The sequence below is a fragment of the Aspergillus heteromorphus genome (genome assembly GCF_003184545.1).
Source record: "Aspergillus heteromorphus CBS 117.55 chromosome Unknown BO70scaffold_3, whole genome shotgun sequence".
In the NCBI taxonomy this organism is placed as follows: Eukaryota; Fungi; Ascomycota; class Eurotiomycetes; order Eurotiales; family Aspergillaceae; genus Aspergillus; species Aspergillus heteromorphus.
The window spans coordinates 576,981-596,144 of record NW_020290408.1 but is presented as its reverse complement, the minus strand read 5'-3'; the positions used below and the strand labels follow the sequence as shown (position 1 = coordinate 596,144).

At 51.6% G+C, this 19,164-nt stretch overlaps 8 protein-coding genes across 8 annotated transcripts; 4 read left to right on the top strand and 4 right to left on the bottom strand.

Annotated features, from left to right (window-relative positions):
* Window positions 1-141: 141 nt before the first annotated feature.
* BO70DRAFT_393109 (uncharacterized protein) lies at window positions 142-469 on the top strand (the record flags this gene model as incomplete). The annotated part of the gene is made up of 2 exons (XM_025546333.1): window positions 142-369; window positions 440-469. 2 exons carry the CDS (start codon window positions 142-144, stop codon window positions 467-469), a joined length of 258 nt encoding a protein of 85 aa, XP_025402747.1.
* Window positions 470-1,773: 1,304 nt separating this feature from the next.
* Window positions 1,774-4,780, bottom strand: BO70DRAFT_384908 (putative ATP-dependent RNA helicase DBP6; the record flags this gene model as incomplete). The annotated part of the gene is made up of 5 exons (XM_025545694.1): window positions 1,774-4,021; window positions 4,055-4,208; window positions 4,242-4,302; window positions 4,333-4,451; window positions 4,758-4,780. The coding sequence occupies 5 exons, from the start codon at window positions 4,778-4,780 to the stop codon at window positions 1,874-1,876; spliced, it is 2,505 nt and encodes an 834-aa protein (XP_025402746.1). The 3' UTR covers window positions 1,774-1,873.
* On the top strand, window positions 4,716-6,600 carry BO70DRAFT_130762 (phosphatidylinositol N-acetylglucosaminyltransferase subunit A/GPI3). Its single transcript, XM_025538026.1, has 5 exons — window positions 4,716-4,872; window positions 4,926-4,957; window positions 5,011-5,045; window positions 5,095-5,483; window positions 5,538-6,600. Exons 1-5 carry the CDS (start codon window positions 4,856-4,858, stop codon window positions 6,502-6,504), a joined length of 1,440 nt encoding a protein of 479 aa, XP_025402745.1. The 5' UTR covers window positions 4,716-4,855; the 3' UTR covers window positions 6,505-6,600.
* BO70DRAFT_358927 (uncharacterized protein) lies at window positions 6,585-7,480 on the bottom strand. The gene is made up of 2 exons (XM_025542413.1): window positions 7,298-7,480; window positions 6,585-7,242 (listed from the first exon to the last, which is right to left on the bottom strand). The coding sequence occupies exons 1-2, from the start codon at window positions 7,391-7,393 to the stop codon at window positions 6,736-6,738; spliced, it is 603 nt and encodes a 200-aa protein (XP_025402744.1). The 5' UTR covers window positions 7,394-7,480; the 3' UTR covers window positions 6,585-6,735.
* Window positions 7,481-9,624: 2,144 nt separating this feature from the next.
* BO70DRAFT_377142 (putative FAD-dependent oxygenase) lies at window positions 9,625-11,676 on the bottom strand. Its single transcript, XM_025545174.1, has 4 exons — window positions 11,631-11,676; window positions 11,259-11,551; window positions 10,563-11,174; window positions 9,625-10,507 (listed from the first exon to the last, which is right to left on the bottom strand). Exons 2-4 carry the CDS (start codon window positions 11,535-11,537, stop codon window positions 9,872-9,874), a joined length of 1,527 nt encoding a protein of 508 aa, XP_025402743.1. The 5' UTR covers window positions 11,538-11,551; window positions 11,631-11,676; the 3' UTR covers window positions 9,625-9,871.
* A 699-nt stretch (window positions 11,677-12,375) lies between these two features.
* Window positions 12,376-13,902, top strand: BO70DRAFT_368545 (uncharacterized protein; the record flags this gene model as incomplete). Its single annotated transcript, XM_025544631.1, has 6 exons — window positions 12,376-12,555; window positions 12,625-12,752; window positions 12,800-12,908; window positions 12,963-13,104; window positions 13,164-13,372; window positions 13,450-13,902. The coding sequence occupies 6 exons, from the start codon at window positions 12,376-12,378 to the stop codon at window positions 13,900-13,902; spliced, it is 1,221 nt and encodes a 406-aa protein (XP_025402742.1).
* A 1,299-nt stretch (window positions 13,903-15,201) lies between these two features.
* Window positions 15,202-16,003, bottom strand: BO70DRAFT_285003 (ADP-ribosylation factor family protein; the record flags this gene model as incomplete). The annotated part of the gene is made up of 2 exons (XM_025539143.1): window positions 15,202-15,899; window positions 15,955-16,003. The coding sequence occupies 2 exons, from the start codon at window positions 16,001-16,003 to the stop codon at window positions 15,202-15,204; spliced, it is 747 nt and encodes a 248-aa protein (XP_025402741.1).
* Window positions 16,004-16,413: 410 nt separating this feature from the next.
* BO70DRAFT_426326 (uncharacterized protein) lies at window positions 16,414-18,974 on the top strand. The gene is made up of 2 exons (XM_025547776.1): window positions 16,414-16,975; window positions 17,062-18,974. The coding sequence occupies exons 1-2, from the start codon at window positions 16,891-16,893 to the stop codon at window positions 18,624-18,626; spliced, it is 1,650 nt and encodes a 549-aa protein (XP_025402740.1). The 5' UTR covers window positions 16,414-16,890; the 3' UTR covers window positions 18,627-18,974.
* Window positions 18,975-19,164: the final 190 nt, after the last annotated feature.

Genomic DNA, 19,164 nt, shown 5'->3' with positions numbered 1-19,164 from the left:
GACTTCAAGGAGTATAATTACTCCGCTAAAGTAGGCCTACCACTGCCTTCGAAAGATTGTCGGGTCCTGATAGATTCTGGCTCACGAGGAGCAATTATCCGAGCCGCCTTTGAACTCAACCTGCCTTTGGTGATCGTCAAAATGGTCCGCAGGGCTTTCGTCCTTGTGGATTCCTTCATTACGGTTTTGCTGGTCATATCCAATCGCGTCAACGTGGTTGCCTGGCACCCCTTCGGCAGCGCCAGATTGATACTATTCCTGGAATGGACGCACGCCGCAGGTCAACCACGGCTGTTTTGGGATAGAGGCAATGTCGGCTCCGTGAAGTGGCCTTTATTTAAGTCCGTCACGCTGGAGCTATACGCTACGGTATTCCCTAAACTCCGTGACTCTCCTTTTGGAAAGCCTAGAGAGCAGGTTTCCTGTCGTCCCCATGTAGTTCGTATTTCCGTTCCAGCAAAAGGTCTGATCTGAATAGCGGCAAATGCAGGAAACGATGAATTTCCCATACTTTGGTTCGGAGGCCCCGAGCCCCTGCAGATTGATCACACGTGGATGCGGCGTAGCTGATGAGGGGAGACTATCGACCATGCGACGGACTTTTCATTCGGCAAATCCGTTAGCACATCACAAACCGAACCACCTGGGTCTGTGACACAGTTATCATACACTTATCATGTATCCCAACGCAGTATGATCGCCTATGGGAGATGCTGTGGCTTCTATCTACCTGTGACCCCGCTTTACGCAGCGATCTTGCCTGCTATTGCCGGACGAAGAGCATGTTCCAATCATTCCATTGAACATGATATCGGCACACTCTTTCTGAGCCCTTTCAAATGCCCAGACTGCTTCTAGACTCGGACGTCTAAGATCTCTGCATATGGAAATAGAAACCCCTTCGCGCTACTCAACATTGTCCTACCACAAGACAAAATGCCACCCCTGGTCAATTCTGCCATTTTTGAATTTACCGCGCCCCATCTGAGGCAAGTCGAAGGACTTCAAGAGATAACGGCATACTTCGGCAAAGTGCGTGAGCTAAAACATCACAAAGGTACCCCATTAGAACAGGTACGTTCATCCTACCTTGCACTTCCATGGTAAAACGACATGAGAACTTACAGTTCCTGTCTAGTTCTCTGCCTCTGCCTCACTACCTTGTGTAACGGCAATAAAGGCCGTCACCGAAATAAAGCTTCTGATGAGCGGATGCCCGGTTGTAGTGGAGGTACAGTTGTCACGGTGGATGTCCACGCGTGAATGGTTTCAATGGTTTGACGGGCAATGCTTCGGGTTAGAAATGTGGCAGAGTGTGGTCTACTCTGGGGTGAAGTCGTGTAAATGTAGCGAGAAACCGATTACACTGAAGCAGGCAGCATAAACAACGGTCCGACTAACACGTAGAAGTGGGTTCTCTTCGTCAGGACAGACTCGGGCTAATGGAGAAGACGGCTGGGCACCACACTTCCGAATCGTTAGGAGTTGCGGTGTTTTTATTTCCATTGCTGTTGTCTCCGGGGAGACGGAGACGACATCGTTACCATCATGTGGGGGTACATGTGAACCTAAGTATAGTAGGAAATGATCGATTAGTTAGTGAACACACATTGTGTTTTCGGAGTGGAACAGAAGAAATGCAAAGAGAGACCGCAAACGAGTCGGCTTCACAGTGTCACTTGACCATGCCACACGGGTACGCAGACGCAAAATATATTTTTGGTTGGAGCTCGCAGCGTGATTGTTGTATGGACACATCGCCAAACGCAAGCCCACTCGAATCTATTTCCTTCCTACTACTGGGATAAGTATATACATTTGTCTCCTCACTGACGCCTATCCGCTCTCGACACCACTATTCACAAAATAATCATCACGACGCTTTGGGCTTGCCACTTTTGGTCCCCCCCGTCTTCACCTCCGTCTCAAGCACATCCAGAGCGGATGCATACCTCAACTTGACCTCCTTCATGTTGCCCAACGTGATGGGAAGCCTCTCAATCTTGGTAGACCGGGTGATCTTGCCGTCAGACCCCTTGGCTATTTGGCTGGCGAACCACTTGCCTTCCCGATGTGCGACAAGCGTCCAGGCGGATCCCTCTTGCTCAGCACGCGCTGTACGACCAACCCGGTGCACGTATGTTGTGATGCTAGTCGGGATATCGTAGTTGACAACGTGCGTGAGCGACCGCAGATCCAGACCACGCGAGGCACGGTCCGTCGCGATAATGATGGAGATTTTGCCTTGGCGGTACGCCGTAAGAGTCTTGCGCGAGGCAGATGACTTGTTAGACTTGATGATAGTGCCGATGCGGTCTGCCAGAGAGGGTTCCACCAGTGCCAAGAGACGAGCCAGACGCGAGGCAGATTCAGATGACTTGGTAAAGACCAGGGCGGTTGTCTGGGTAGGGGACTTGCTCGGTTTGGCTGTCTCTTCGCCGTCCGATTCGGAATCGCTATCCGAGTCGGATTCATCGCTAGATGTTTCATCGTCTGAGGTGTCATCGGAGTCTGATGCCGACTCAGAACTTGTGTCAGAGTCAGAGTCCGAACCCGAACCATCGGAGCTTGTGTCATCTAAGCTGTCGTCAGAGTCAGAATCGGAGTCAGAGCTCGATTCGTCAGAGCTGGTCTCATCAGAGCTGGTTTCGTCGGATTTGGACACAGGCTTGGAAGGCTTGGTGTTCTTCGTTTCAATTTTGATGTGTGACAGCAAGAGACGAAGGAGATATAGTGGCTTCTGTGCTTCATCGGCAACCGACAGTGAGTATTCCTTCAAGGTAGAGGGGAGAGTGAACTGCTCGTCCGAGACAGCAATGACACCATTCTCATCTTCATCCGCAGCAGCAGCATCAGAGCCAATGACGACCATCTTAGGATTTGCGAGGCGCAGGGAATTCAATTTTGTTACATCCCTAGTCATGGTGGCACTCAGGATAACCTTTCGCGGGTCTTTACTCTGGATAGGGAGTCCGAGTCCAGACAAAAAGTTCCCACTGGAGCCAAAAGCTTCAGGCGATTTCCGGGCATCCAAGGAGGTCATGATCACATCTACCCATTCCTGGAAGCTCTCGTTAAGAAGCCGATCTGCTTCATCAATTACGAGCCATTCAAGGTTTTTCAACGTAAATCCCTTGGTGTAGCGGAGATGGTCAACCAGACGACCGGGAGTACAGATGAGGATGTCAACATTAGGCTCAGACCGGTGGACGTAGCCCGGCAAAGACTCGCTGAGATCTCCAGCATCAGAAATATAGTCCTGGAGACTAAAGTTAGTCCAATCTTCGCCCGTCAACTGAACATTTTGGCGGAGCTTGAAGGTCGCAGGGCCATAGACTTGGTCGACACGCATCAATGACCGTTGTTCCTCTTTGATCGCCACATTACCCACTGCAGACGCGACGCGGAGGCCAGATCCCGCGGCTAGGAGTTCACAAGCCTCTCTTGCTTGCTTCACCAGTTCACGAGTAGGTACCACGATAAGACCCCTGAGACGGGGAGCAGGGACCGGCTCCAACGCTGTGACCAACGGGAGCACGTAAGACAGAGTTTTTCCTGATCCAGTGGCAGCGGAGATGCAAACATCTCCAGGGTGATTTTTAGGTCCCTGCAGAAGGAGGGGAATGACGGTGGACTGCACAGCAAATGCTTCTTTATAGCCATTGTCCTCCAGAGCCCGAAGGAGGGTAGAGTCGATGCCCAAGTCAGAGAATTTGCTTCTTTCCTGAGCAGATGCACGCAAAGGATTGGCCAGCCAGGGAGGAAGAGAGGAGTATGCTGGCTTCTCGTCCGATTCAGGGGCTGCTTCAGGCTGCGGCAGCGGCTCCAAACCTTGCGCAACAACCGGCTCAGCCGTCGTTGGGTCGGTGGACTCTGCAACATCCGTTTCGATCTCCCGTGATTTTTCCAGCTCCCTCGCCTTCTTTGACTTCTCGAATTTCGATAGAATGCCAGCGAACTTGTTCTTTGCGACTTTGGTGTTGGCCTCGTCCCCCGATGCGGGCTCAGGACTGCGTGGGGCCTTTTTCGAGGCTTTGTCACCCTTTTCTTGAACCTTTTCGGTGTCGTCTGCGTCGTAGACCGCATCTTTCATATCTGCATCCTCTTCAGCCGCATCGCCAGCCGCTCCGGTTCGGTGTTTCTTATCCTTCGATTTCTTCTTCTTCTTAGCGAGGCCGTCGTCTTTGCCTGGAGCAGTCGCTTTGCCGCTGACCGGCGGGACAGGACTCTCTTTCCGGGACGATTTCTCTTGAACAGCAACGTCCTCCGTAGCCTCAGATCGCCTTCGCTTCTTTCGACTTTCTGGAACCGGGGTGGAGGCGGCAGGAGAACCCTGATTTTTTTTGGGTTTCTTGGTCGGTGTTGGTGTCGAGGTAGAGACGGTGGAGCCATCGAGGTCTCTCTTTCTCTTCTGAGATTTCTTCGAGCTGGACGGGGTTCCTGACGTTAGTCTGGAAGTATCATCATTTGAAGAGCGATCGCCGGCCATTGTAGCAGTGGTAGCGCAGGCCCAGCGCGACGTCAACGAGGAGGCAACGAGTGGCTTGAGTAGTCGGTGTTAAAGGAAGAGGAGCTCCCGAATAATTATTTCTTTTCCCAGCGGGGAATCCTGCGATCGGCAGAGCCCCCCACCGCCCTGGATGCCGCCCGCGGCTGGACCAATCCCAAGCGCATCGCGTCTCTCCGTCGCCGCAGCTTCGATCGACGGCCACCTGCTCGACCCCTGACACCCTTCGTTCTCGTCGACGTTGGACTACCGGAGTAGTCTGACCATGGACATGCTGGACGGCAATACACTGCTCATGATTCTTTTTTAGAGTCTTCTGCGGTAAGCCAAAGGCAACCGCTCGCCAATATGCCTTACAACATTGCGTGAGTCTCTCGTATTTAGCCCGAGGCCTTCCATACTGACTGCAGGTTCTCAGCATGGTCAGTGACTTTTTCTTTCCTCAGCCAGGTTGGTGACCAAGTATCTGATTAGACGTGCGGGGCTGTGGCTAATTTCTCCAGGTGGAATTGAAAGCCACATCTACCAATTGTCGACCGTAAGATTGCCAACCCTCTCGTCTCGACTGCATACTTATCGGGCATTAGAAGCTTATCGACCGTGGCCACAAAGTCATAATCATCACCCATGCCTACAAAGGTCGCACTGGTGTTAGATACTTGACCAACGGACTCAAGGTCTACCATGTGCCGTTCTTCGTTATATACCGTGAGACGACGATGCCGACGGTCTTCTCTTTCTTTCCGATCTTTAGAAATATTGTGATTCGGGAGCAGATACAAATTGTGCATGGACATGCGAGCTTGAGTAGTTTCTGCCATGAAGCTATCCTCCATGCCCGCACCATGGGGATCCGGACGGTGTTTACGGACCACTCGTTGTTCGGGTTCGCGGATGCGGCGTCGATCCTGACGAACAAGCTGCTTAAGTTCATTCTGAGTGATGTGGATCATGTTATTTGCGTCAGCCACACATGGTAGGTTACAAGCTGGCTTTTGATCAGGTCGACTGTACTAACATATTTTCTCAGTAAGGAAAACACAGTCCTACGAGCCTCTCTAGACCCCTTGATGGTCTCCGTTATCCCAAATGCGGTTGTTGCGGAGAACTTTCACCCGTCAGAACCACCGTCCGTGCCTAGAAATATGGGACCTACGGACATTATCACAATCGTCGTCATATCTCGTTTATTCTACAACAAGGGAACCGATCTCCTAATTGCTGCCATCCCTCGGATTTTGGCATCTCACCCGAACGTACGGTTCATAATTGCTGGAAACGGACCCAAGGCTATCGATCTCGAGCAAATGTTGGAAAGAAATGTGCTGCAGGACAAGGTTGAAATGCTTGGGTCGGTACGCCATGAGGAAGTCCGGGACGTGATGGTTCGCGGCCACATCTACCTGCATCCCAGCTTAACTGAGGCTTTCGGTACGGTATTAGTGGAAGCTGCGAGTTGTGGGCTGTATGTCGTGTGCACTCGCGTGGGTGGTATTCCCGAGGTGCTTCCGCAACACATGACCACATTTGCAAAGCCAGAAGAGGACGACCTTGTTCTGGCGACCGGAAAAGCCATTGCCGCATTGCGTTCGAACAAAGTCCGAACGGATCGATTCCACGATCAAGTCAAGATGATGTACTCTTGGACAGATGTCGCCCACCGCACGGAGCGTGTCTACAACGGAATTTCGGGAGACATTAGCCCCGAGGAATTCTATGGCTACTACCCTGGACAAGACTGGGAGGCGGGCCGCGATCGCGTGCGTAGCTTTGCTCTCATTGACCGTCTCAAACGGTACTACGGCTGCGGTGTCTGGGCTGGAAAACTGTTTTGCCTCTGCGTGGTGATCGACTTTTTACTCTATGTCTTCCTGGAGATGTGGTTCCCCCGCGCAAACATTGATATGGCACGCAGCTGGCCAAGAAAACTCAACCAAAAGGAAAACAACCGATTGGCCATTGCATCGAAGAACGACCGTCTGGGACCTGCGTCTTGACTGGTACCTGACTGACAGGTCCATCCGTTCATGCCATCGACCTTACGACCAGCGAAATGCGTTTCGAACCGCTATTTATGATTTTTATGTGTATTCAGGAATTTCACGATACCCATGCAGACTTGCGGTTATTTTCATTAATACATCACTTCGTTAAGATAAGCTCATTTCACCTATTCAGTGATATTTCCTTAAAGGTCCAGCCCCGCAGATTTGCCTGATTTCCGTGAATTAATCCCTCTTCGTCGAGGGCTCATACTTCCACTCAGCAGCTGCCGTCTCTGCTGGCTCAGGGATCCTATCCTCAGCAGACAAAGCGCCCTTATCTCCGCGCTGGCCAGGCCGGGCTTCATCGCGCTCCAGTCCCCGCTGGCTTGGAATCTGCCGCTCGTATTTACCGGTCTGGAAGGCTCCGACTTGCTCCAGACCCGCGCTCTGACCCTTGCGACCGGCCTGTCCGTCGTGGTGAAGCTCCTGGCTAGTCTGTCCAGAGCCGGGATGGCCCAGACCGGTGTACACGTCCTGCGAAGTAGCACCGATCAAGGTATCAGCGGCGGAGGTCTTGACTGATTCCTTGCCGTGAGCCCGCTCGACGTTGGGGTTCAATGCTTGGCCGCCAACCTCGTTGACGGGATTGGGGCGGTAGGAGCTGCTGGCGGGCGCAGTGCCGGGGGGATAGGATTCGGCGTGGAATTCGGGTACGAAGTCGCTGGGAGCAACCTTTCTGCCGGGTTGGTGCTAAGATTTAAGTTAGCATTTATCGGTATCCTAGTAGACAGCGTTGTTCACATACTCCTCTTTTCTCAATAGGACCTGTACGCTCGGCGGCAGGCTTGAACTCGCCCTGCTTAGCGTTGGCGACCGAGTTGACGTTGTGAAGGGTACTCATGATGGGTAGGTTATGTGGTTCAGTACTTTCAAGATATCGTTATAATGATAGGATACAGCTGGTACAGAAGGTGTTTCAATATGAAAGTTGATCTTGTTAATGGAAAATCGGATGGCTACAGACCAGAAACTTATATAGGCGCCACTTCCGAGTTAGGGCTGCACAGCATGACGTCAAGGTGACAGACCTTGACTTCATGGACTGTCATCCACTATGTATGTTAGACTAACGTCATGCACATGCATCTAGAATCTATTCGCGGAAAGCTTTCCGATTTTTGGGTCGCAGAGTGACCCTGGAAGCATTGTGATGATAATTATCGCCGCGGGTTATTGCGTGGATTGAGCCATCGCTGCATACAGGGTACAGTCATCGGTCTATCTGCCCAGACCGTCCGTCTTCTTTGCCCTTCTGGAAAGATCTGGACTCTTTAATCTCAGGCTAGATGAAAATCAATGGAGCAAGAAAAGCAAGGAATAATGAATTTTCTTGGAACATTACTTGGTTTCAGCTGGAATTTCTGGCAAAATGACCCCGCTGCGAAGAGCAGTACAGAAAGTTATCACATTTTTGCCCCGCCGATACTGAGAAGCTCATCACTTGCTCATCTAGAACTATCCACCTTGTCTTTCTTGGCCGATTTGAACTATCTTTAGCATCTCAGATACGTCAACATGCTGCGCAGAGCTCTATCTCCAGCCCAAATTGCTCATTAAATTTGTCCAAGGATTCTTCGCAGCCATCACAAGTTTCGCAGCTAAATAATCAATATAGTTGCCTCAGTCAACGAATATGGCGGCTTTGCTTTAGACCGAGCGATTAGAGGGTTCTGTGGCTTCCTGCTTCAGACCCGGGACCAAGTCATGATCAAGAAAAACACGATGATCAATAAAATACGCAATGAGCTGCTTCTCGGCATGGCGGGCATATTATTGCCCAAATATTCCTTGATCACAAGTATCGTCGCGAAATAGTTTGTGGCCAACAATTCGGGATATATAGGGAACCTCATCCGTCCATTGTTTAGGATTATCACCGGCTGTTGCCGCTCATTATGAGAAAACCCGGCCATGGCCGCTATGAAAGGGAAATTGACGCCCTTGTTTAATCGTGTAATTGTTTCCATAGGACCGGGGACTGGACAGCGCTTGATAGGGGCCTGAAGCACGATTGAGCTGCCCGATGGAGACGACATAAAGTCATAATACCCGAATCTTGATAAGGTTGGAGGGCTTCTAAGAGCAATTTTTGACTTGTTCGCGTTTCCGCTACGAGAACGTACTATAAGGACGGGATGCTTAATATCGTCGCTTCCAGAGGCGTCCTCGTTAACAGGATGCTGACTGCTGGTTCATGAATTGATGTATTAGTCTTGTCTGGGTCGGCTATACTTATATACTTATATCCGTTGTCGGTCCTCTTGACCTAATTGAGGAAGATCGTTGTCAAGCCGATTTTGATCACCACGCGAACTTTCGTCCACGACATGGTCCAGAAGTAGCTTCGCGTTATCCCATACCGCAAGCCGCCACTTCGAGCATCACGCTATCTTCAGCTTTGTTGGCAGCTTCTATCTTCGAATTGTGTCTGAGAAGGATAGAAACCGGTGTCCAACTTTCATCTGATGCCACAGAGATAAAATTATGATTTCCACGACTGTCTGGCTCTCCATTCCTCCCTGGCAGTACTACCTCTACCCCAGCCGTTAAATAACCCATAACTTCCACTCGACTCTAGAGCCCCCCCGCCATTCATCTTCTCTTCGCTAGCGAAGAGGGATTAAAACACCACGATGGGCACCATCTTCCTGTCGATGAGGAAAGCGACAGCGAGACGGACAAAGAGCTTAGCAATGGAAACTCAAATTCAGTGGACAAAAAGGAAAAGGGTTGAAGGAAGTTCAAGAATATCAGCAACCCTCAACAGCGCACCCTCAACGCTCGGAACGCGGGAAAGGAGAAACAGAAGCAGGAATTCAAAGACTCGTGTAGTTCATACCCCAATGATGGTCCTGAAGATGGTCTCGAAGACAATCTGGAAGGAAATCACGAATACGATCCTGAAGACTTCGAGGGAATCTAGCAGATGGTGCTAATGGGGATGCAGATGCCACGGGCAGGACTGGGGGATGCACTTATAAAACATGCGCTGCCGTGATGCTCACGATGGTTGGTTAATATAATAGTGGATGTTGTTTTACTATTCTTGGCTTCTATACAAAATATCTTTCTGCTCAATAAAGGTGCTAAAAAGATGGGGTCAGACATAGCGCCGATCCAAAACAAGGGGTGTGTATCTTTGGGGTGGATAGGGTTCGAAGGAACGAGGTATCTCTGCTACCTTTTCTAGTATGATTGCAACTGCTCATACGTGCCGGTGCCACGATTCTCGAAACAACATCCAAACCACAATCATCCATAAATTTCTTATTTCACATTCCAAATCGTAACCATGCAAATCCAGCATCACCTACCCGCCTCACGGAATAGGTGCATAAAAGCTAAACTTCCCATTAGGATCATACTTCTCCTTCAACGTCCTCAACCGCTGCTGACGCCACTTCTCACTCCCATACAACTGCTGAGGCGTCTCATCGCCATGAGCATAATTGACATAAGCCCGAAGATCCTCCCTCCCACTGCCATGGAAGAGAATATTCCGAAGCTCCTGTCCCAGGTTCGTCGCCCTCTGCTCCAGGTCCTCGCCCGCGGGGTAGTAATTGATCAGCGGGGCAGCAAGTAGATTCTCAGACCGGAAGGCGAACGCACTCGACCGACTATCGATCTTGTGTACGCCACCGACAGAGTATCCTTCGAACATGAAGATGGAGTTGTTAAAGGCCGACGATCCGCGGGTAGCGTTCGCGTAGACATCCCATGCCTTCTGCTGGGCGAGGATGTCGTATGTTTCGAGGTAGATGGGGTAACGGGGGTTGGCCATCCCGGCCTTTTCGCAGGGCGGGGAAGTGTCGGCGACTTCGGTCCATGCGGCGAGGTCCTTGTAGGTGCCTGATTCGGGGGTCGCGGATAGGGGTCCGATGGCGTGGAATGGCTCGGTGTAGATTGAGTCGACGGTGGTTACGCCTTCTTGGATGATATAGAAGACAATCACAGGCTGCGGAAGGTCAGGTTTATGAGAGTTTGTGGTGATAGCAGATTAATGCACTCACGTTATTCGGGTCTGCGTCTGCATCGTTCATCCAGTATGACCAGTTGATCACCCCCGCGGCTTGGGTGCCGTTCTTCACTAGGTAGTCGTTGGCAGCCTGGTATACCTCTCCGACCTTGTCACCGCTGAAGACTAGTGTGTCGATCGCCCAATCTCTATGTTGAATATCATAGATCTTCATCGTAATAGATGTGACGATGCCAAAGTTATGGCCTGCACCTTTGACTGCCCACCAGAGCTCCGAGGTAGAGTCCAGAGTGGTCAAAGTTCCATTCGCGAGGACGATGTTCATAGACACGAATTGGTCCAAGACAAGTCCATGGTGGCCTTGCAGCCAACCATGTCCGCCACCAAGCGCGGGTCCAAGCAGACTGACACATTCGCAAGTTCCCGTCACTGTCTGCTTTCCTGCTGCCCAGAGCTCGTCCGTGACGGTCTTGGACATGGTTCCACCACCCATCGTGGCGGTCTTCCCGTCTGTTGCGATATCGACACTGCTCAATTGGTCCATGTAGATTGCGATGCCATGGGTCATTCGCCCCAAGGAGGTGAGAGCCCCATGGACGCCATTGTACGTCAGGAAGGGGATGTCCTTCTTGTTGGCGAATCGGACCTGAATTCGGTTAATTGTTGGGTTCAATTTCACACCTCAATGAGCGCTAGGAGGACAGGTTGAATGGGAGAAACAAAAACGTACTATCTCCGCCACATCATCCTCCGTCCCGGGCACGATGACAACATTCACCTCGGGCTCATCCAAAACCGACCACCGTGTCGTCGCATTGGTGAACCCACTTGATCCAGGGAAATACACCTTGGATGAGTTCGAAAGCCTGCCTCCGAGCGACTTAAAGTCATTGTCGCCTAGGGGGCAGAGACCGTCAAGCCAGTTAGCGGAACTGGGCAACTGGTTACAGGCCGCAGCAAACGCCCATGCCGCGATTGCCGTCACCACCTCCATCTTGAACCGAGGCATTGAGAAATAGAAAACTTTCCGCCGGTAAACCTGCAGTCAGAATAATAGATAAATGGGGGGAAGGGGGGGGAGGGAGAAAAAGTGAAGTCACACCGAGTGGGAAAGTCAATGGCCAGGTGACAAACTTGCTCCAACCCTCGGTGTACGGTATCCTTGTCAGGTCCAGCGCCTGGGGCCCAGCTTTATTTCTAATTGATCTTCACGGCATCCCCACTAGTCTTGGTTGAGCGCCACGCATTCAATTCAGGCGATGTCATATGATCTAGCTTCTCAAGATCCACTCGAGCGCTTTCCAGCCGTGTGCTAATGTATAGATACTACCTTTAGTATGCCTTCGATAGCCATGTCTGTCCAAGTCGATGTAAACTAGCAGAGGGGATGGCGGGACGCGGAATAGGAAGGCAGGAAGGCCGAGGGCTAGTACGTAAACCCAGGGCTGGCTGGTGGGGACGCTAGGTGGTCAATCCCTGATGCTTTAGCTTCTGAGGTGGAGCATCTCCAATATAACCCCGGTCAATCTCATCAAAATAGATAGTATGGCGTTGTTTAGTGGTTAGCGGCAATTTAAAAGAAAAAGACATTGTGGTGTATTCTATACGAAGGCAGCCTTGCAAGGGTTACCTTCTCTGCTAACGCTTTCTCTGTATGTTAGTGGGATGGCATAATCCAAGGACTGTTTAGTGGCTGCACCTCCTTTTTTCATCTTTGGCCTTCTTGCATTCTTCTTAAATGAATGCTGTTGAGGGGGATGGAAGCCGCTTGCTGCTGTTTACAACAACTTAGTCCGATTTTTTTATGCGTCTCTCCGCATTGCAGGTCGGACTCCACCAATTGAATCATGTGGGTCAATATTGACACAAGAGACGAGGCATCAAAAGTTGCCTACGACAGCACCGTCCAGCTATTCACGCTATATTCAGTTGCCTGTGCGGTGACGGTTCTCAGAACTTACTCTCAATGCAGAGATATGGGCTGGCGCAGATTACGTCTCGACGACTACTTGATATGGCTTGCAATTGTTTGGCTCCCCGCAATCGATAGCTCAATAGATCGGTAGCTCGATCAGTGCTGATGCCAATTTCTCCAGATATTCTATACCGCACAGATAGCTCTGGCGTATAGTGTTGGCAAAGCCGCTGATGGTCTTGCAAACAATAGCATGACGGAGGCACAGCGGATCGCGCTTGCCCCAAACAGTGCGGAATATCGAGCTAGGTGAGTCTGTAAGGTCCGATTGAGATATTGAATGTAGTAACAAACAGCGACAACAGATTAATTGGCTCCAAGATACAAGTCGCAGGTTGGGCCACCTACACGGCATTGATAAACTCCCTCAAGTTGTCGATGTTGGCGTTCTATCTCCGACTTATGGTAGGTCTTTGACCATCTGTGCATCACGAAAGGGAAATAATTGACAACGGACAGGACGGCGTCAGTCGACATTATCGCATTCCCATTTGGGTTGGGTTTGGCCTTGTCATTGGGTGCTTTCTCACCAGTCTGATAACAATTCTTGCGGCATGTCGGCCCTTCCAGAAAAACTGGCAAATTAATCCAGATCCTGGGAGTAAGTCCTCCATTTCGGATAACAGCCTCTCAATGTCCATTCACACTTCAACTCACTAGATGTCTGTCAACCTGCCATTTCCAAACCGGTGATCGCAGCTACCTTTGCCGCAAATCTGGTCACAGATCCGTACTTGGTATTGATACCGATTCCTATGCTTTGGAAGTCGAGCCTGAAGCTATTGAAGAAAATTGCAGCGACCGTCGTTCTCAGTGCCGGTATTTTTGTCCTCGTCTGCGCGACTCTTAAAAGTGTTTTCCTCCTGGTGGTGAGACCCTGACACTATTCTCCATACATGGAACCACCTGTCTAATTCCTCTGTTTCTCGTTTCATTTTCCCCACAGGACCCTGGGAATGGCGCGTCAATTGCCGATGAATGGGGCACCCGAGAGACCTTTGTCGCGGTGATTACCACCAATCTCCCTATTGTGTTTCACCTTTTCAGAACTTGGCTCGCTCGAATATTTGGTGGGGCGTTCAAATCATCTCAGAAAACATACAAATCGCCCTCGGGGGAAATTCACACTGTTGGAGGCGGGAGTGGTGGAGATCTTGGCCGGAACCGTCGCAGAAAGGGTAGCGTGGATCGTATCACTGTCGGTTTGACCTTCACCGAGAGCGAGGAACGCATGATGGCAGACGTTGAAATGCAGACGTTGAAACCATACGAAGCGTCTGTCCCTGGAACTAATCCTAGAAGTGCCATTGTGGTCTCGAACCAGATCGAAATCACCCACGAGGCTAGTAGTATTCATCCAAGTGAGTCCTCTGCACAAGGGGGTGTTGAAAGCTGGTGATATCGGGGTAGCTAGCTGGGTCTATCCACTCCATTCCATGGCGCGTCTACGCAGTAGTCCTGTGATAATTAGCTGCGATGATTATCCCGTCATATTTTTGTGGTGCTGCGTAGATCCCAGTACAGGCGGGGATGCTAATAACAGGAGAAAAGCTCACTCTCAAGCTAGCACAAATATCCCTGCAACTCAACGCAGTCGGCGTACTTGAAACAAGTTGGCACTAAGCAGTAAGAAGTTACTGGGAACGGCCGAGTCGGCCATGCGGCGCAGGGCTTGCATCCGACTAGCGGGTTCCCCCGCCACTAAAGCCGCATACTGTCTAGTAGTGACCCGAGTCCAGGACTTGGAACAGGATGTTTTCGCGCGCGGTGGCTGCGGGAAAGTTCCCTACTTTGTCTCACGGGCTAGATACCCGACAAGCTGATCAGAATTCCGATATCCGAAACATGTGGAGCGATGAGCGAGGTCCGATTCGATGATTCACAGGTTGGTTGGATAAAGCTAGGTAGGCATACAAGGGGTTGAGGAGGAAGGAAGCAAGGCAGTCACCTGACTGGCGCATTTACGCCGGTAGCCTCCAACTTGAAATCGGGGATTTTATCTGACAGCTTTGGTCTCCTTCTCCAAAAGGCTCCTTCTCCAAAAGGAGCGGGATTCGGTTCTTTTCCCATGAATTTGTAGCAGCTGGTTACCGGCGTAGCGATTTCCCAGTAGCATCTCCCGGGCCTCGGCATTTATCGGCTCATGACCAAATGGTAGATAGCTTCGAAGAGTTGAGGTATTTCTGTATGTGCGCTGTCAAGCTGTCTGTTTCAGTCAAGTCTAAATCAAGAAAAACAGCCATCAATCGAGAAAATGCATCACTCAAGTGATTCAACGGCCAAACCTTCGGTATCAGGGTCCATAGCATTGTCACCAACGCTTCTTCGAAAGGATTGTAATGTAGGAATAGTTCTATTTCTGCAATCTTCCCGCAAATCCGGCAGGCCTGCGGTCGCTAAGATAGGCATCTTGATAGCTGGAACCTTTGGGATAATGGGATAAGTATATTATCGTGTCCATGTACATCCCTGCAAGTCGAGGTACAGGTCAGCAGTCGCAGCCGGCATGTCTAGATCGTTGACGTAGATCATAATCAAATCAAAAGGCGAATGGACAAATGTAAATGCACTGATCAGGTATCTTGCAGTATCGACAAAACCCGCTGACTCCAGAAATAAGCCGAATAACATGAATGGCAGTAAAATGCTGGATTCCGCTGCTGAATCCTCTCCAAGGTGTATATTCCTCAAAGCCAAATCACTTCATCACGGGCGGTCGTCCCTCCTTGTTCCACTTCACTCGGGTCTGAACCCACTCGACTGCCTCTTGCACTCCTGAGCCCATCAAAGCACTGATTGGCAAAACGCGACTATCACGAACACCAGCACCGGTCTCTCCCTCGAAGACCTTGCGCACAAATCCTTCCTTTATACGGACCACCTCGACCGAGTCTTCGCGATCTTGTTTGTTTGCTAGGACCAAGATCGGTACGCCAGCAACATCCGCATGTTGTAATACCGATTCCAGAACCTGGCGGCACTCACTGAGCCGACCGAAGTCACTCCCCGGGGCATTTATCCCGACCATTTCCTCCGTAAAAGCGCCGGGATGACCCCCCGCTGGTCCTGATGCAGAGCTGGGTCGCCGGGACGGGAGACGGGTGATGTCTGGATCCTGACCGACGTCCGCGCTGTCGACGACGAAGATAATCGCATGACAGCTCGCGTAGTAACTCTGCCACAGGTTCCGCATGGATATTTGTCCCCCCACATCCCAGATCTTCAAGTACATGTCGGGAAGAGAGACAGTAGCGACGTTTTGACCGACCGTGGGGACGGTTTTGCCGGGGTTGGGAGCGGAGGTGCCATCGGCACGAGGTAGGTAGAGGGCCTTGATCTGCGACAGAAGCGTGGTCTTGCCGGCATTGTCGAGTCCGAGGAGGAGAACTGAGTATTCTACCGAGCTGTTAGCACAGGGTGCGTGCCTGCTTATAGTAACAGGTGTACTCACCCTCCTTACTGGTAGCGTACATATACAGCGACTTGGCCAGATGATACATGGTTGCGGACGGAGGACTGCGGAGGCCAGGCTCACCTCCGAGGGACGCTGCCTCGAATTCCAATTAGGACCGGGGGGACGACAGGTCGGAGAATAGAATCATGGCAGCAGACAAGGCCTATTTGTCCAATGCGTGCCTTGTTCAGCTCCGGGATTGATTGCTGTCTGTCTCTTGCTTCCGCCGGCCGACGATCCAGACGCCGGGGTCCACGCGTCACCCGCGTCCCGATCCGGAAGGTAGGGCCTAGGGTATCTTCTGTTCATGCCCTATGCCCTATAGTCCGGATCCGACAAGCCCCGCGCCGAAGCTCGGGGAAATGCAGCGTCGATCACGTCAGAGCCATTGGTCTGCATGTTCTCCTCCCTCTCTCCTTCTCCCGTGTCGGCTTTGTTGTGGATGCCGGTTCGGACAGCGTGCGGATACAAACCGCAGGCTGCAGACTGCAGACTGCAGCCCTCTGCTGTGTTGCAGTTCCATCCAACTTCCCGAACAAGGACCCGCGGGGTTAATCCAGACGCCTCGACCCCGGATACGCGGTGGCACGGAGCAAGTGCCATCATTGGAGGCCGCCACGGCATTTGCCCCCACGTCTCTTGGCCGGATCCAAAGCTACTCGACTAGGTAACGATTGCACATTGCTAAGCAAGCCTGGTTTTGTCAGCCACCTCCCAGGGCCCTGTCCGCGCGCGGAATTCCCATCCCCCGCCCTCTTCTTCCCTTCTATGGTTGCCTCCAAGCTTATCCTTCTTTCCTCCTGGTCAATGTAATCGCCGCTCGATGGCCCTCCGGTTTCCTCTCCTGCGGCTGGAGGTAGTGGCTTCTGTGACCTTTTCTGGGATCCACTGACCGGAACGTTATCAGGGTTCCTATCAATTGTAGTCAGTCGTATGTCGCGGTCGGCATGCCCCGCGCTGGATGTGCGGCCGGAGGCACAAGATATGTCTTCAATGGATGTTGACACCATTATCGTTGGTATGTCGCCATCATTCCGGCCTCAGACAGGCTGCAGTTTGACTTTTCCTCTGGTCCGTGTTATCGTGCTGACAAGATCTCCACAGGGAACGGGCCAGCGGCTATGCTCTTGTCCTACATCCTTCATGGCCATCTCCCATATTACTCTTCCAACCCTCCACACCCGGATCCCCTTCTCCACGCAAAGCTCAGGGATGCACCAGAGCTATTGAATGCAGATGTGCATGCTTTGACCGATCATTTCGCCGCGTCCCGGCTCTCTTATTCCACCCAAGCGCTCCCCGTGAACGTCCTTCTTGACACGCTCGTGCGCCCTAGCGTGGACATCGAGGAGCTGGGCGGCATCACCAATGTCGAATGGCGGTATGTGCCCGAAAAGGCCGTTCCCCATCTGGTCTTTGGAGATGCCCCTCGTGCGGGGGGGCAATGGACCGATAATCCAGTGCCTGCCAGCTGGGACATCCAGACCCTGAGCTATGCTTCGATGCTGTCTCTTCCTGGCTACTCATTCGCTGAGCATTACCGGAAAGCAACCGGCAAGGAACTTCCCGCCTTTACTCGACCGACGAGAGAAGAAACGGCGGACTACTTCTGCACGTATCCCGAAGCGGTTCGCATCGATGATGTCTTTCGGTTCAGTGAAACTCTGTCCGGCATTTCGAGGACGGAGAACGGCTTTCATATCCGCTCGCATAACATTCGCTGCAAGAACGTTGTCCTTGCAAGCGGAATTTTCACGCAAGTGCTCCAGCCAAGGCCGATGCTGCAGCCGTTAGCGTCGCTTCAGCCTACTCCCGAAGTCCCCCTGTTGGTTATTGGTTCGGGGTTTTCCGCCGCTGATATTATCATATCCGCGCCCAAGGACCAGAAACTTCTTCATATCTTCAAGTGGGACCCGGAAGGCCGACCGTCGCCGCTGCGTGGCTGTCACCACCAAGCATATCCGGAATACGCGGGAGTGTACCGTCTTATGAAACGGGCTGCGCTTGCGGCAGAGCCCGCCAAACCGAAACGGGGTAAAATGCGAAGGGCGTCGTCGACCCCTTTTCTCGAGACTCGTCCGTGGGACGACATTTATGAAGGACATCCGAACACGGCAATTGTCGCGGTTGAGATGCAGGAGGAACAGGCATTGGTCACATTCCGTCAGTCCGATGGAAGCACGTTTACTCGCCCTGTCCGGGGAATGGTCTATGCCACCGGTCGACGGGGCAGCCTCGAATACCTCGACAGCGAGCTTCTCAGTGAAGTTCGCGAAGGTGATGAGGCCACTGAAATAAGCCCCGTTATCTCCGCCCGGACCCTCCGCGGCAAAGCTTTCGAGGATATCGAAGTCGCTCCAGATGTCTTCATTATTGGCAGCCTGACGGGAGACTCCCTCATCCGGTTTGCGTACGGCAGCTGTGTCCAGGCAGCGGGCAAGTTGATCAGTGCTCGTGCCGGCCAAGAAAGGGTCCGCGGTGGGTCGAACAACAACTCCCGGCCGCAGTCATCCTTGGGCGTCATGCGCGGCATAGATGGGCACGACATATCTCCGCCCAACGAATCACGCGTTGTAGATACCGACCGCATGACTCCGAGTATACCCCAGAAGATCATGTCGGGGGGGCTGTGGAAATGGCTGTGGGGGTGGTCGGGGATGAAATCATGATGTCCAACCGGGTGGATATTTGCAGATGCATGATAGACGATAGAAGCTGTCAATTTGTCTAGTCTATATTTCTTTCTTTATATATATCTCATAGCCTTTTTATTCTTCTGCTAACGTGACATGAAGCAGTGAATGGTACTATAAAAGAGTGGTATGTCCTCTAGTCATGATGATACTATAGGCTTTCCGACCATCATTAGATATAACTGATTGACCGGAGACAGAATTAGCGGCGGCCAGACTAATTTACTGGGGTGGTATTTTTTTAGTATTATATCTGTGCCATGTTTCCTCACTCAAGTGCTCAACTCAAATCTAACCGTCCTGATACTTTATAGTATACATCAGAAGTTGCATCCCATACACCTCGCGATGTCAATACCCGCCCATAAAGAAATTATGTGGTTCATCCTACAGGAGTTGGCAGTGCAACAGACTACCGGGGTAAATAAAAAGTGAAACAGAATGAATGACCTGGACTAGTCCCATGTCAGGCTACCTGCCGGATGTGAACTGCATACTGTGAACGTTGCTCACA

What these genes read in the sequence shown, in the direction of transcription:
- BO70DRAFT_130762 (XM_025538026.1), top strand. An exon ending in CTTTTTCTTTCCTCAGCCAG is followed by an intron (nt 4,958 to 5,010) that starts GTTGGTGACCAA and finishes TAATTTCTCCAG; the next exon opens with GTGGAATTGAAAGCCACATC. An exon ending in ACATCTACCAATTGTCGACC is followed by an intron (nt 5,046 to 5,094) that starts GTAAGATTGCCA and finishes ATCGGGCATTAG; the next exon opens with AAGCTTATCGACCGTGGCCA.
- BO70DRAFT_358927 (XM_025542413.1), bottom strand. Translation starts at nt 7,393, where the DNA reads ATGAGTACCCTTCACAACGTCAACTCGGTCGCCAACGCTAAGCAGGGC. An exon ending in GTCCTATTGAGAAAAGAGGA is followed by an intron (nt 7,243 to 7,297) that starts GTATGTGAACAA and finishes CTTAAATCTTAG; the next exon opens with CACCAACCCGGCAGAAAGGT.
- BO70DRAFT_426326 (XM_025547776.1), top strand. Translation starts at nt 16,891, where the DNA reads ATGTCGCGGTCGGCATGCCCCGCGCTGGATGTGCGGCCGGAGGCACAA. An exon ending in TGTTGACACCATTATCGTTG is followed by an intron (nt 16,976 to 17,061) that starts GTATGTCGCCAT and finishes AGATCTCCACAG; the next exon opens with GGAACGGGCCAGCGGCTATG.
- BO70DRAFT_377142 (XM_025545174.1), bottom strand. Translation starts at nt 11,537, where the DNA reads ATGCCTCGGTTCAAGATGGAGGTGGTGACGGCAATCGCGGCATGGGCG. An exon ending in AGGATGATGTGGCGGAGATA is followed by an intron (nt 11,175 to 11,258) that starts GTACGTTTTTGT and finishes AACCGAATTCAG; the next exon opens with GTCCGATTCGCCAACAAGAA. An exon ending in CAGACGCAGACCCGAATAAC is followed by an intron (nt 10,508 to 10,562) that starts GTGAGTGCATTA and finishes GACCTTCCGCAG; the next exon opens with CCTGTGATTGTCTTCTATAT.